At 45.7% G+C, this 15,378-nt stretch overlaps 1 protein-coding gene across 1 annotated transcript in view; it reads right to left on the bottom strand.

Annotated features, from left to right (window-relative positions):
* Sh3rf3 (SH3 domain containing ring finger 3) overlaps window positions 1-15,378 on the bottom strand; it is a 313,055-nt gene that overhangs the window by 26,221 nt on the left and 271,456 nt on the right. Inside the window, exon 8 of the mRNA XM_021175059.3 lies at window positions 5,183-5,502. Within this exon, the coding sequence (XP_021030718.1) occupies window positions 5,183-5,502 (320 nt within the window). The remainder of the gene's footprint in view (window positions 1-5,182; window positions 5,503-15,378) is intronic.

Genomic DNA, 15,378 nt, shown 5'->3' with positions numbered 1-15,378 from the left:
TCCCAGCACCCACAGGGTGGCTCACAACCATCTGCACCTCCAGTTCCGAGGCTTCCCATGCCGTCTCCTGAACTCTGAGGGTACCAAGCACACAGGCCAGAACCATATATGTGAGGAAAACACTTATACACATAAAGTAAGTACATTTCTAAAATGTTGTTTTAGAAAAAACTAGGTCTTGTTTTTTTATTATCAGGGCTTGGTAGAGACTGCATATTTAACTCTGAGCCACCAAGATACCTTACAACTTCAGCTGCTTGCCGTCAAATGAAAGGGGTGTATCCAAGATTGGCCTGACTAGGCCCTAGGGCATGATTAGGTTATATGGGGCAAGCGAGACTTATGGTTCCTTGGTGCCTCTCTCCATCCCCACACCAGTGGCCCTGGACTGGGCCTGTTTTGATAATCACATGACAAAGAGAAGCTCCAGGTCTGGTTTAGGAGTTTCTGCATGGCATGCAGACACTGCCCTCCAGTGGACAGTTTCAGTACTGCACCTTCTCTTGACATCTGGGAGGGCTTGTAGAAGGGGAACTATTTCAGTGGGCAAGTACCCCTGGATATGGAGGGTGGTCAGAAGTATGACTGAGTAGCAGTTTATAGCCATGCTCAGTAACTTAGCTAAATAATCAGGCTCTTGGAAGGAAATTTGAGGATGGTATGAGAGTAGCCCACTCTGGATAAAATAAGCAGTTATTTGTTCACTAGAGAACGGCCATAGCCATAGACATCAGTAATGACGTGGATAGGATAGTCTGCTCTGTGTGGATACTAGGCAGCCTTTATCTAGCCACCTCTCATTGACCAATGGGTTCGAGGGCAATGGATGCAGGGATGGAGGTAGGTACATGTGGATAAACACCATGGAATTGTACTCACCAAGGACAACCTGGTTAGATTCACTGTTGACCTCAGGCAGCAGAGACTAACCCAGTACCTCATAAGGTACCATCCCTTGGGTAACTGGCCAATGGCCGGCAGGAGCAGTGCTTTCTCATTGGAGTAGACATGTTAGATATGGGCTCGTCTCTGCATCGCAGAGATGCACAGCTTCAGGCAATCAGGGAGGAAATGGGAATGGGACCAGCCACCACAACTCCCAGTGACTCTTATCCTTAGGATGATACGTTCTGGTAGTCCAGCAGTTCTCCTGAGGAACAACTACCACTCCACTGAACTGCCAGTTCAGAATGCTTCAGCTCCCTTGAGGTCTCTGGATCTCGGGATCCCAGGATCTCTGACCCACTGGCATAGGAAGGGATTTTGATTCCAAGGGGCCACAGTGGAGGATGAACCAGAACATGATTGGAACATAAGAGACACCTTAGAGCACTTGGTAATACCAGGCTATGTGGTTCAGGTCAGGGGCAGGGGGCTACAATGTCTCAGTGGAAGTAGGATTACAAATGGCAGAACCTCAGAGAGGAAGGCATGGGTGTACCCCACCAGGCAAGGAAGCACAAAAAGGCAAGGTATTTCTTGTGTGCAAAGGAGATTCAGGCTGGGGACTATACGGATGGAGGTGACTGTGTGACATTTGCTGGGCCACGTGACCAGTTGCAGAGAGGAGGACCATCATGGCAGGCACTTCCCTCCTGTTTTGTTATGAATGTCTGTTTGTGCATCGAGTCACAGATCTGCTTTCTTTCCCTTTGTCCCCTCTTGTCACACAATGTGAGATGTCAGCATTTGCCTATGTTAACTCTTACGTCCTAATGTTTCTGCTACAGAACGTTGAGGGCGCATCTTCCAAAGATGGCCGCCTCTTCTGGGTTAGTCGGTTTGGTTGCTCTCAGGTTTGGTTGCTCTCAAGATCCCAGCTGCGCCATGCTAGGCAGAGCCTGACCTTGCTATTGTCCTTGGTTGATGACTCCCGGTGGCTTAGGGCAATTCTAGGTTGGTACCAGACAGAGAAGAATGAGTAGTGTGGTCAGGCTGTGGCACACAGTTGTTTGGACAAATGCTTGTTGGGATGTTTCTGTGATGGTAATTTGTCGATGTGGCTAAAAATCAACTAATTTAAAAACAATAACTGACTTTTAATCTCCTTTAGAAAATGACTTCAAGTATATGTCTTGAATACAGTGGCATTCAATGCAGTCGGTTCAAAGTCTAAAGAGCCATCTAGGCTTCCTGGGGATAAAATCATTTTCCCCTCAAATGGCAACAACAAATCCTGCCCAGGTTTTTAGTTTGTTCGTCGGCCTGCTCGATGGATTTCAGATCTGCTTCACAGATTCTGAACTTCACAGTCTCCATAATTACATGCACTAAATCCTTAAAATAAACAAGTTAGTGGTATCGTATCTATCAATAGGTAGGTTAGTGGTATCAGACTATCCATCCATCTCCTACTGGTTTGGTGTCTCTGAGATTGTTGACTGATAGAAACAATTAATTCTCTTTATAGTATTTGCATGAGCAGAAAAAGACATTTCCCTTTTAAACATATTGATGTCTAGAAGACTGGTTAAGTGATATTAAAGTGAGGGACAAGTCAGGGGTGTGGTTAGAAACACAGCCACTGCTGCCAACCTTACGGGACGTCCTAGAGCCATGGCACTTCCATCAAGTCCACAGAAGACCTCTGACAACGTCTGTCTATCAAAAAGCATGGGGAACGTCTTATGTTGTGGGCTGGAAACAGATTCGCTTTCTGTTGTGGATGAGCACAGTTTCGGTTTTATAGATAAAAGATTGTTGGAATTAAAAAGGTACTCCAAGGATCTTTTTACCATAGTCTGCATTTTCCTCAATAATTCTGAAGCTGAGAGGTATTGGGAGACTTGTTTGGGGTCAGAGGTCAGAGCTGACATGAGGACTCTGGATTCCTGACCCCTGTCACAGTTGGCTGGACTCCAGTGTCAGGAGTCCAGAGTCTTCATGTCAGCTCTGACCATTTTAATGAGGTACCTAAAGGCCGTAAGGTTTAGCCAATAAACTCCCTGTTCCAGACACTCATCCCTGCAAAAGGTATTTAACCTCAGGCCCACCCTGAGAAAGTGGAGTACAGTTTTATTCATTATCACTCTCCATCATGACAATAAATGCCTTAAAACCATGGACTGTCTCTTTTCATCGGGATTCCCTGTGGGGAGCAATGGAACAGGCCTTTGCCTAAAGAGCCGGCTGTCTAATCTCCCACAGGAGGCCTCTCAGTGCTCCCAGCCACAGCTTCTGACAAGCCAAGCTGCCCACTGAGCAAGCCAAGGACTCTCTTCTCCCCACAGGACCCAGCCGGAGCTCTCCCCTCTTTTCCCCTTCAGCCCTGGACTAGATCCAGCCTGTGGGCCCCCACTCTGTTCTCAGAGGTGCCTGGGTGTCCAAGAGTCTGAGAATCTGACATCCCTGGTCTCCATGTAGGTCCAGAGACCCCCCAAGCCAATTATGGCAGTCCCCAGGACCTCAGATTTTACTCCCCCAGCCCCAGAGTGGGGTCCCATGGCTTTCCATAGTCCTACGCCTGTCCAGCACTGATGTGGGGTAAGCACAGAGGACGCAGGACACCCTATTAACCCCACACAGATCTGCACCTGATGCTGGTCTCTGGAATCTGATTCCATGAGTTCGTCATGTGACTCTGTTGCCTCTCCTCCCCTCCCCCATCCTTGGTCCATGTCGTGTGGCCAGTAGCTGCTTTAGCTCTACATTCTGGACCGAAACCGTGGTGAGGAGCGACAGGCCAACGAAGGCTGGCTCAACAGGTACAGATACTACCCAGTATTAGCTGGTGGCAGGCAGCACTACCTGTCCCACAAGTTACACAGGAGGTTTGGGGACAAGGAACTAGAAATGTTTACTGATACAAGTCCCAGACTGCCCCTGGTTCGCTCTCAGTAGCTGGAAAGGCTTACGGATTGCATCTGAGGGAAAAACTGCCTTCTGAGCGCAAAGGGCTGTCCCCCCACCTCTGCCCTCTTCCTGCAGCCAGCCAGCAAGTCTCTGAACAAGTGCAGCAAGGCAGAAGACAACAGATTAACAACTGAATTGATTTTCAAGCACACATGGGCACAAAACACAGCATCCATACTTGACTTCACAGGGTGGGTGCCACCCTGGTTTTATCAGCCTCTTTCTACCCAGCCCACACATGACAGAGGCAGCAGAGAGTGTAACCCGTGGTGACGAATTTGGAGCAGTGCTGGGGTGCACCTAGGGTCTCGAGGGGTCTCGAGGGGTCTGCAGGTTCTTGGAAGCCGATGAGTGGATTTAAAAATTAGGGTTGGGGATGTCCCTCCGGGGGCTGTCCTCACCTCAAACACGGGAGACACACAGGATGCTCAGGAAACCCTACAGAAACGTCTTCAAACAGCCACAGAGCGTGGGGAAACCAAGTTGCCCACCAAACACAACACGCAGACAATCTTAGACATCCTAGCAGCAAGGCTGGAGTGCCTTGAAACATTTTTTGGATAGTGCATTTGCTAGAAGATGCACCTGACCTTTAAATTTTATATTAAGCTTAAAGCTACGGCTACTAGAACATTCTCCGTTCACTTTGTGGCTTGCGTTTTGCACTGATTTGTAAGTGGAGTGTGACCCTGGCTACTCCTCCCCTTGCTCCTGGCCACCAGGGCCAGCCCGTTGACTCCAATCTTCTATAAAATACAAGAATAGCTGAAAATGGTTTCCATACCCACTACCAGGCTGGTGTCCTCCTGTTTTTCTCTTTCAGTTTTTTTTTTTTTTTCCAAGAAAGAAGTCCTTCCCATATGGCTGAACAGGTTGCAAACTGCGCGAGAATCATGCGTCCAACGGACAGGGTGTCGCTCGCTCGCACCACAGAGAGTTATTGCAGATCTGTTTGTTTTTCACCATCTCATTCTGGCACATGGCAGTTAGGAGTCTTGTTCTGACAAGATGGCTGTATTACAATGAGCTTCTAGCAGGAGGGACCACGGTGGCGTATGGATGAGCAAGATGCCACCTTCTGATTCTCATCAAAACTGCAGTGGCACGAAAATCGTTGGCCCTGGCAGAACCCCGAGGCTAGCCTCTGCTTCTATACTACCTTCTTGTTTTGGCCGTTATCCATGTCAGAGGCCCTGCCATACGCAATATATAGAACATCAATGAGCACACCGAAACCTCACCTGTCCTCGGCACCATTGGGAAGTGTGTGAGAAGGACCCAGTAGCCAGCCAGCTCCAGGTTCAGGGTTAGCCCAGGATGGCCCACTTACCTTTTCGTTTTTCTTGTCATCTGGTTTGAAGCCCGTGTTGATGAGGCTGGGTGTGGACAGGCCGCTGATGGGTGTCCCTCCGACCTCCCCGCTGATGTTGGCAGCACTGACGTTGGGGGGTGTGATGGCGGAAGCCGCTGATGTGAAGGGGATGGCTGGCCGGGGACACATCTGTGCCGGGGGCTGCTGGCCATGCTGTGGGGACGCCACAGAGCGGGGTCTCAGGCCGGTGCTGGGCAGGCGGGATGGAGAAGTCTGAGTGCGCAGGGGTGACACGGTGGCAGTTGGCCGGTCCAGGGCCTGGGCGGGGGCGTGGGTAGCTGGAGGGGTGGAAGGGAGAAAGGTTAGTGTGCATGTGGCAATGAGATTTGCAGAACATTCTCCTCTTGGGCTTGACTTCTGACCTCGGAGAAATCTGAACACTCCATACTTGGCTGCCATGTGTGGCACTGCTGGTTTCAGAATTTGAGATACAGTGCAAACAGTATCCTCAGTCTCCAAATATGCCATGACTATAAAACACACTTGGACATCTTAACAGCATCTGCAGGTGAGAGGCCTCTCCACACCACATCCCAGGCCTTTGTCTGTGAGCTGGCCATTCCTCTGATGTCTGTTAGGTCCACTCAGTGCCATGGTGTCTTGAGGCTACAGCTGATCTTGTGAATACCAGGCAATATAGAAAAGGTCTTGTGCTACGCCCACTCCAGTGAAGTCTGCCCGTCGGGTCTAAAGGCCTGAAGGCAGTCATGAGGCAAAGAGTTTCAAGAAAACTACGCCTCCTGGAACCTTGGCATTCTCATAACCCATATACTCAAACCCTGTCCCCACGTTAGTCTGGTGTATGCTCTCTTTCAGTATTGTTTTATTATAAGTGCCTTATAAAAAGATTGATTTTTGACATAGGTAAGCCTCTACCAGTGTTCCAATGGCCTCTAGAAAATCCTTGAAGCTGCAGAGCTTGGAATTCAGTAAGAATGTTACCTATTCAGTCACATTCAAATTCACTTCTAGTAGAGACAGTCAAACTAATTAGGTATTACAAGGAACAGAGCTAGAATAGCTCAGGGCTGGTCTGCATAGTGATTACTTAGGACAATAGCCTAAGTCTCACCCAAACAAAGGAATATTCAATAGCCTATCGAATAGGTGGGTTAACCATGCATGAGTTAGTAGAAGGGAATTCCCCTGGGACAGGTTTCTTCACTAGGTCCAAAGAACAACATAATCAGGTATTTACTAAGAACCCCTGGTGGTGGGCTTAACAATAGATTAGATTACACCCGGCTCCATTTTAAGTGGTAAACCTGGCCTGATCCCTGCCATCTTTTGATGTATGCATCCCTTTTGTTTTGTGTCACTGTAACTTGGTGAATGTGTTCGCCTGGCTTTTCTTGTTTCTTCTTCTGTATAAAAAAGTCAGGTTTTCATTTGGATATTACATTCAGATTCAACACACTCTCTCGTGTCTGCGTCTGTTTGTCACCCCACTCTCACTGACTCTATGCCCATCTGTCCCAGACTCTGATTCCCATGGATTGAGGGGGGGCCCACTGAACCCGGTCAGTGGCAGTCTTGAGGTATGGGTTTCTTTAAAGAAATCATTTGAGGCTTCAGAGCGGGGTTGGGAACCCAGCATTTGAATATCCCGGACAGCATGCCTCACGTCTTGAGGGGAAGGCCAAGCAGTTATGCAAATCAGTGAATCCACTGAGGTGATTCATCACCTGTGACTCTTGACTAGGACTGTGGGTTCCTATGCTTTTTGTCTTGAGTGAACTCTCCATGACCAGCCCTTGAGAGGTGACAGCAGTCAGCTATAAGCCATTGCCCTGAAGCCTCAGAAGCTATCTCTAGGGCCACTCAGGGCTTCCCATACAGCCCATGCTCTACCATCTAGAAATTGACATCCAGCCAATACTGACGCACGGTGTGACCACCACCAGAAAGTTTGTGTTGTCTTCTCCTACAAGTGTTGAGCACAGCTTAATAGTCTGCACGGCTCATTCATTTCTCGTATGCCAATTGTTCGTCGCCTCTCTGACTACATTGTCAGCTCAGCTCTAGGAGGCTGGGGACAGTGGCTGTTTGATTCACTCATATAATGCATCCACATCCCTGGAATGGTGCCAGGCATGAGGAAGACACTTAATACAGGTTTTCATGAGTAAGTGACTACTTGAGAAGAGAGAGTTCCCAGCTGAAGCATCACAGAAACAAATCACTGGAGAAGAAACAAATGTCCATTGACACAGGCATGGCTGACTGCACAGGCTGCCGAGATTCCGCGCCTTACCTACTAGCTAGCATTGCAAAGCAGCCACAGAGGTTTGAAGAGTCAAGCCAGCAGTGACGGCTGATGGAGAACACTCGGTCCCTGGCCTGTTTCCCTTTCCTTCTGGTCTTTTGGCCTTTGGCTTGCACTTTGGTGATGCTGAGATACCAAATCTTTTAAGTTCAGACTCCATTTTAGAGAACCTGACCTAAGTTCGAACTCAGGTAAACTAACTGGCTGGTACCTAGCATTTGTCTCCAAGTTGCCCCCCAACAAAACCTGAGCCTAGTTCCAGTCTCTAGGCTAATCCTCAACAAGACCAGCATCTCCAGGTGATTCCCCCAACAAACTTGTACCCCCAGGTTACAAGCCCACCCCTGCCTAACGACCACCAATGCAGAGGGGAGGAGAAGTTAAGTTTATGCTATGACTCCCAGCAGCAGCCAATTGTGTTAAAGGCCACAGGAGCGTTCCAACTAGATGCTTGCACACTCACCCCCATCCCCACTTGCTGCTTACTATAAACCCATAGACATTCTGGGCTCCACCACCACCAAACTGTCCTCTGATGGAAGTGCATTGTGGGAGGTGGGAGTGGGGGTGGGGTGGGGTGGGGGTAGCTAGCTCGAACAGAATAAAGACCCTGGTGTGAGTTGTATCAGATTGGATCCTGAGTGTGTTTTGGGGGATCACTAACATTTCCCTGGCACTACAGTGCCAAGTCTCCTCATGAAAGCTGGTCGTCCCCACTCAGCTCCCCGTGATCTGTCCCCAGTACCTGGAATCTTCCCCAAAACATGTCCAGTTCTTTAACATCCTCTGTGCCTGCTTTTGATGCTTCGGTCTCCTGTTGCTCTATTTTCTGTCCACAGGTCCCACCATGGGCATTGTGAGCACCCCAACCCAACCCTTTAGCTGAAGCTGCCTGTCGACCTGTTTATCTGCCCTGTTATCTTGGTTTATCCCTTCCTACAGCTCCAATGAAAAACACATACACCCCACAGCCTGTGCTGCCTATATAGCTTAATTTCCCCAAATTTAAAATTGGATGTCTTTCCTATTTGGCTATCCCTGCTGCCTACCCCCAGCTCTTGCTCACTTGCCCTCCCTGCCTCCCTTCTTTCTTTCTTCCTTCCTTTCTTCCTTCCTTTCTTCCTTTCTTTCTTTCTTTCTTTCTTTCTTTCTTTCTTTCTTTCTTTCTTTCTTTCTTTCTTTCTTTCTTTCTTTCTTTCTTTCTTTCTTTCTTTCTGGTGTGTGTTCTTACTCCTTGCTTTGGAAGACCCTTCCTTGCTGCCCTCCACCACCCCTGTCTGTCTACCTCTGTCTGATTTTTTTCAACCTACTGCTTACCTTTTATGTGTTAGTTTCTCTCTTCTACTTTGAAATCTTTGCTGGTTTTGTTTTGTGTTGTTTATTGTTTTTTTGAGACAAGGTTTCTTGGTGTAGCCCTGGTTGTACTAGAACTCATTCTATAGACCAGCTTGGCCTTGAACTCAGAGATCTGCCTGCCTCTGCCTCCCAAGCGCTGTGATTAAATGCCAGGCTGTGCTTTGACATTTTAATGAGGCAGGTTCACCTCTGTCTATTCTCTCCTGTCCCTGTGCCCTCCCTGGGTCTTCCAGTTAGCACTGTGGCTCTTTTTTGTCTAGTAATTTCTTCCCAATGGAAACATTCACTCCTGGGAGACTTGTTTTTCTATTATTTTGTTTACTCAAGAAGTAAACAAATCTTTAAGGGCCTGGAAGCTGAAGCTTACATGGTTTCTAAGGCCCCACTGGTAGGTTGCATGGTAGGGGGAAAAGAGACTCTCTGACTGACTGCAACTTGAGCAGGGAGCTTCAAGCATTCATGCTCCTGTGTGCTTCTGTGAAGCAGCTGCTGTGGAGCCATTCATGTCCCTGTAAGTCCTCGCCTGTGCTCGTGTGCCCAGTAAGGTGGTTTGCTTGCCAAGTTTACCTCTGGACTGCGGGTCTACCGCTGGTGTTTGACTCTTAGGGTTGGAAAAGAGGGGCAGGGAGTTCAAGAGAAGGGCAGTGAATCCAAGTGCCCCGCAGGAGGCGGGCACAGTGGTACTTGCTGTTAATCCCAGCACGGGTGAGCCAGAGCCCAGCCTGGTCTATACAGGGAGTTCCAGGCCTGCCAGGGCAAAACAGTTAGACCCTAACTCAGCAAACCAGACAGTCCCACCAAACAATCAAAACCTGGAGGAGAAGACAGCTGTATGAGGTGGGTCTGAAATAGTTTAAGATCTGCCTAGGGACAACATGGCATGTTTGTTCTTTTATGGTCAGGTTTTAGAGTAGGGAGGGACAAAGTATGGTGGCCAGAGAGAATGGGCTGGTTCAAGGTCAGCTGATATCATCTAACAAGACTAACTAGGAAGTGATCCAGTCTATGCATGTTCCGTCCAGATGCTTTTCCATCAAAGAGTTTTCATCCATTCCTAGTTGGGTCCACAGCTCATGGGTTACACATATATGTAACCAGCCCTTCAGATATATATCTTTGTACACTGATTTTGTATCTTTGAAATGCTGAATTCATTTTTGAGTTGTAGATGTGTGTGTATTCCTTAGGGCTTTCCATATATGAGCTCTTTATGTCTACAACTAGGAAGTTTCCCCCTTCCTTTCCAGTCTATTCACCTCCCCACTCTGCCCCAGAGAGGTGCTTCCTCCTGATCCGAGGAAAACCTTCTCTCTCACCATCAAGTGTGAGGGCATCTGTGTTCTTACAGAGAACTTTCATTAAACAAGCTCACGGCTATCCTTCATTCTCTAAAGTTCCTTAAACAAGAAGTAGATACTGGGTTCTGAGAAATACTTTTGTTTTTTGAGACAATCACATTATTTTGTTCATTACCAAGATGAAGTGCCTAAGTTGTTTAATGTTAATCAAGTCATGCACTCCTGGTATCACCACATGTGGGACACTACCTTCCCATTCGTTGCCAAATTCAATATGGTCTGTGATTTTATTGTCTTATAATTTTTTTTATTAAAGTAATGTTGGATTTATGGAAAGAGACATGAAGTATTTTCCCCTTTATCAATTTTCTAAGAAAGTCCAGAAATTGTTTTATTAATGCCCCCATTGTTTTATATTTATATGTAAATGCAATTTCTTCCTTGATTATTTTATATAATCTACCAATGAACTAACATATCCCCAGAACATTCTTTGTGGGTGTTTTAAAACTAGAAACTCGGTTTCTTTTATAGATATGGGCCTATTCAAGTTACTTCTTGTTGAATACATGCAATGATTTGTATCTTTACAAGCTATTTGAATATGTCCATTGTATTGACTGAACAGTCTATTGATTGAACTTATTCACATAAAGATTTTGCAATAATTTCTTAATATCTGATAGACTCTTAAATACTACTACTTAAACAAAAATTTCTGGGGATATTGAGTTTCATTTTTGCTCCTTTTACTTAGTTCAGGTGGCCAGAGGTTTATCAATTTGATTATTATCTTCTCAAAGGACCCCTGTGGTGGTTTGAATATACTTGGCCTATGGGAAGTGGCACTAGTCGGAGGTGTGGCCTTGTTGGAGGAAGTGTGTCACAGTGTAGGTGGGCTTTGAGGTCTCCGTTCCGCCCGAGTGTGGAAGACAGGTCTCCTCCTGGCTGCCTTCAGATCAAGATGTAGACCTCTCAGGCTCTTCTCCAGCACCCTGTCTGCCTGCACACTGCCATGCTTCCTGCCATGATGATCATGGACTGAACTTCTGAACCTGTAAGCCAGCCCGCACTAAACGTTTGGCTTTGTAAGAGTTGCCTTGGTCATGGTATCTGTTCACAGCAATGGAACCCAAGTACAACTGTCATTTAGCTTAGTTAATTTTCCTGCCACTTCTCTGCTTCACTCTACAGATTTCTTTCCACTTCCCAGTGGTCCTTTATTCCATCTAGCCTAAGGCTATTAGCTTGATATATGGAAGATGTGTAAATTCCCTCTCAAAGACGGCATTGGCTGAATTTTACAAATCTTGTTATGTTGTGCTCTTCTTTACTAATCTCAAAATGTTTTCAATCCTTATTTCCTCTTTGATCCGCTAATTATTTTGAAGTCTATTATTACATTTTCAAACAATTATTTGTGATACTGATTTCCAATTCAGCCCCTCTGTGGTTAGGAATGTAGTCTGTCAAGTCCCTTTACATGGACTGAGGTTTATATATTATGGCCCAGACTAGGGGTTAACATGAAAATGTTCTGTGTATAGTTGAAAATAATGTTTATTTTATGTTGATGCGTAGGGTATTCCCTAAATGCTAAATAAATCAAGTGGTTATGGTTGTATTAATGATCTATACTGTTAACAAGAGTTGATAAAATCGCAACCTAACCTTTGTGGATTTCTCTATTTCTCTCAGCAGCTTTATCTGTTGTTGCTTATGTATTTTTGAAGCTTTATAATTTGGCACATTAATATTTAGAATTGCTATACCACCTTACTGGGCTCTGTCTTTGCCATTTTATAGTTGCCCTTACCCCCAGCAAGTCCTGGTTATACATTCTCCTGTCGGACATGAGTAGATCAATTTTCTTTTGATTAACATTAATATTAGCATGGTGCATTTCGTGACTGACAGAATCTATATTTGTACCTTGTTCCACTAGCTCTAATTAACTTAATAATTTCCAAATCATTGCCCTTGGTTCTCTCCTGGCCGTTTTGAAACGTGAAGAAAAGCAAAACATTGGAGCTGCCCCATGTGTATTCTCCTCACTTCTGTTTCTGCTCTCAGAGGAGACAGGAGTATGGAGCCATGATGGACAGATCTGAATCTCACTCTTTGGCAGCTGAGGGTGGGGCTTCCTGATGCCAGTCACCAAACACTTCTGAACCTCATTTTCTTCTTTATAAAATAGGGACCATGGAAGTAATTACAGTGAGGCTACCATCTGCGCGAGATGGGTATCTCCACTCATGCGCCCGTGTGCACCGATTCACCCACAAGCAACTGCAGCACAGTTGTAGCTATGCAGTATCCATGCCACAAGTGGCTGAACGCATGGATAGGTCCTGCCCTCCCCATCCAGTCCAGACCGTGACTTTCAGGTGGGAAAGTGCATCTCTCCTTCATAGCACAAGCTGCTGCTGATTTGTTTGCTTGCTTTTAAGAAAATCTGAGACCCCCAGTGCCAGCTCTCTATGGGTCTGTTTAGACCACTTACTTTTAACGGGATGATCTGTGTGATTAGGTTTAAGCCTGACACTCACTGTTCTATGCCTTTCCTCTTTTACCTACGTATTCTTTATTTCTACCTTGCTTTGGGACTGACGATTTTTCCATATGGATTGCCTCCTTTACTGTAATGCTCTGTTCCCACGTGCCATGGCTGCTTGCCTCTCTATACCACGGCCTCTGAGCAGCCACGGCACAGCTCTTCCAAGACAACAGAAGAGCCTCCAGTGCACACAGCGCTTCCCTTTCTCTCCTTGGCTTTTGTCTTTGTATTATAGATTTTAATTTTATATAAGCTCAAATTCCATAACCGTATTATTTTGATTGATTATGTTTAAACTCTCAGTTGTACTTGAAAGACATTTCAATGCTGGGCAAACGCCTTGTACTTAAGTCTATGGCCTTCCTTCCCACTTTGGGTGCTTTTCCTTACTTTGCAAAGTGGATCTCTATACTTTCAACTTCTTTTAAGCAAGCTTTGAACAATTCTCATAGTGTGGTGCTGTCCCTAACAATATGTGTGTCACTGCATCTTAATGTTTTTTTTTTTTTAACTTTGTTTTCACTTTCTTAAAGAGATAATTTTTGCTGGATATAGCAACCCAGATTGACTGACGAACACCATTTGTTTCCCTTCTCTCAGCCCTCTCAGATGGCCTCTTGACACAATACCTACTCACCTTTAGTGCTCCCAACGTATCATTTCATTCATCATTGATTTTAAACAATTTGGTTATGATTTGCCTTACTGTAGTTTTTTTCTTTTTTTAAATAAATATGTCTCTTCTGTTTTAGAGTGTACCAACTGCTTTTAAGGTCTGAATTTGTAATTTTCATCAAATTTAAAGCAACTTTGGTCATTTTTCTTTACATTATATTTCCATCCTGCCTGCTTGCCCTTTGAGAGCTTGAATTATACATAGATTGGGTATTTAAGGTGGTTCCATTGTTCATTGATGCTCTGTTAATTTTATAATTTCATGTTCTTGGAGAATTTTATGGGTGAATACTGTATTTACATCATTTTATATAATGTCACTCCTCCCTATCTCCCTATTCCTCCTCCAGCTCATGCCTCCTCTCAAATTATCACTGCTTCCTCTGTAATTCTCTCTCTCTCTCTCTCTCTCTCTCTCTGTGTGTGTGTGTGCGTATGAGAGAGAGAGTGCGTGAGAGAGAGAGAGAGAGAGAGAGAGAGAGAGATCCATTTAGCAGTTGCCCAAGTTGAGATTTAACCTGTCAGGAGCCTTATCCCCAGAGATTTCTCTCAGTAGCCCTTAATTTCCTACTCTTCACCCAGGGGTGTGGCCTTGTCACTGTGCAGGTTTGTGTGGGCAGTCACAGTGCTGAGATTCATAGCTGCAGCCTCTCCATCATATATTCAGGACACTTTCCAGCAGCAGGGGTCCTGATCCTCTGGCTCTTAGGATCTTTCCACCCTATCTTCAGCAGTTCCCTGAGCTGTGGGGGTGGAAGTGGTGCCTTAGATTTACATAATAAGTGGGGTCAGTCACTTCATAACTTCATTTTACATATACACTCATATATATGTATAGACACGTGTATGTGTGTAGACGTATCTAATACTATGTATGTATTTTGAAGCAAGCTTATAAAATACTGTGTCCCTATGGCTTTCTCAAACATTCTTATTGTAATTTACTTCTCTTCCGTCCCTCACCCCTGGCTTGCACCCAATTGTGGGTTTCCCATTTCCCCTCTCACAGCATAATGTCCTGCTAATCCCCTCTCTAGGGCTCCTCTTCCCACCATGGTCTCCTTCTGGTTTCCTGGTCTCTGTGGTTACTCCAGGCCATGTCCTCATCTAAGGATTTGGAACCAGACACCACAGATGAGAGAGAAATGCTGTGTTTATTTTTCTGGGGGCTGAGTTACCTCACTCAACATAATATTTTCTAGTTCTATCTATCTTCGAATTTCATGATTTCGTTCTATAGAGTTCTATTGCATATATGCACCACGTTCTCTTCATCTGTTCACCCGCTGACGACGTTTAGGTAGCGTCTGTTTCCTGGCTATTGTGAAAAGGGCAGCAATGAGGACGGCTGAGCAAGTGGAGTGGCAGGGCAAGCTCTTTGGATGTATATGCCGAGGAGTGGTGTAGCTGAGGCATATGGGAAACACTGACAGCTCACTGAGAGTCTTTCATGCGCATTTCCAGAGTACGTGGACTTAGCTTCCCATCCTGCCCACAGGGCGTGAGCTCCCCTTTCCCATGTCGTCTCCGACATTTGTTATTGGTTGTTTTCTTAATTGCAGCTATTCTGGCTGGAGTAAGGGGAAGAAGTTTTAATTTGCATTTCCCTAATTGCTCTGTTTGTTGAACACTATTAAGATATTCCAGCGGCTTGCTTATTCATTCATTCATTCATTTGAGAATTCTCTATTAAGATCCATGCCCATTTTGACTTGGGTTGTCTGTCTTATTGGCTCTTTAGTTTTTGTATGTTTTGGGATGTGAATCCGCTGTCAGACGCACTGTCGGGAGTGATGCTCTCCTGCTCCATCGGCTTCCATATCACCTGGCTGTTTTCTCTGTGGCTTGAACAAAACCTCTTTTATCTGATTCAGTTTTTGTAGTTTCTATGGCAACACCTTCAATTCATTAATATCTTTCTTTGGTGCTGCCCAATTCCATTGCCCTGTCTTTGTTCCAGTTTCAACTTTATGAATGTCTAGAATATAGCTCGATCTGTTTC

This window comes from Mus caroli, unplaced genomic scaffold (genome assembly GCF_978045245.1).
Source record: "Mus caroli unplaced genomic scaffold, Mus_caroli_1 scaffold_9, whole genome shotgun sequence".
In the NCBI taxonomy this organism is placed as follows: domain Eukaryota; kingdom Metazoa; phylum Chordata; class Mammalia; order Rodentia; family Muridae; genus Mus; species Mus caroli.
The sequence above is the reverse complement of the archived record's forward strand: the minus strand, read 5'-3'. Positions and strand labels throughout refer to the sequence as shown.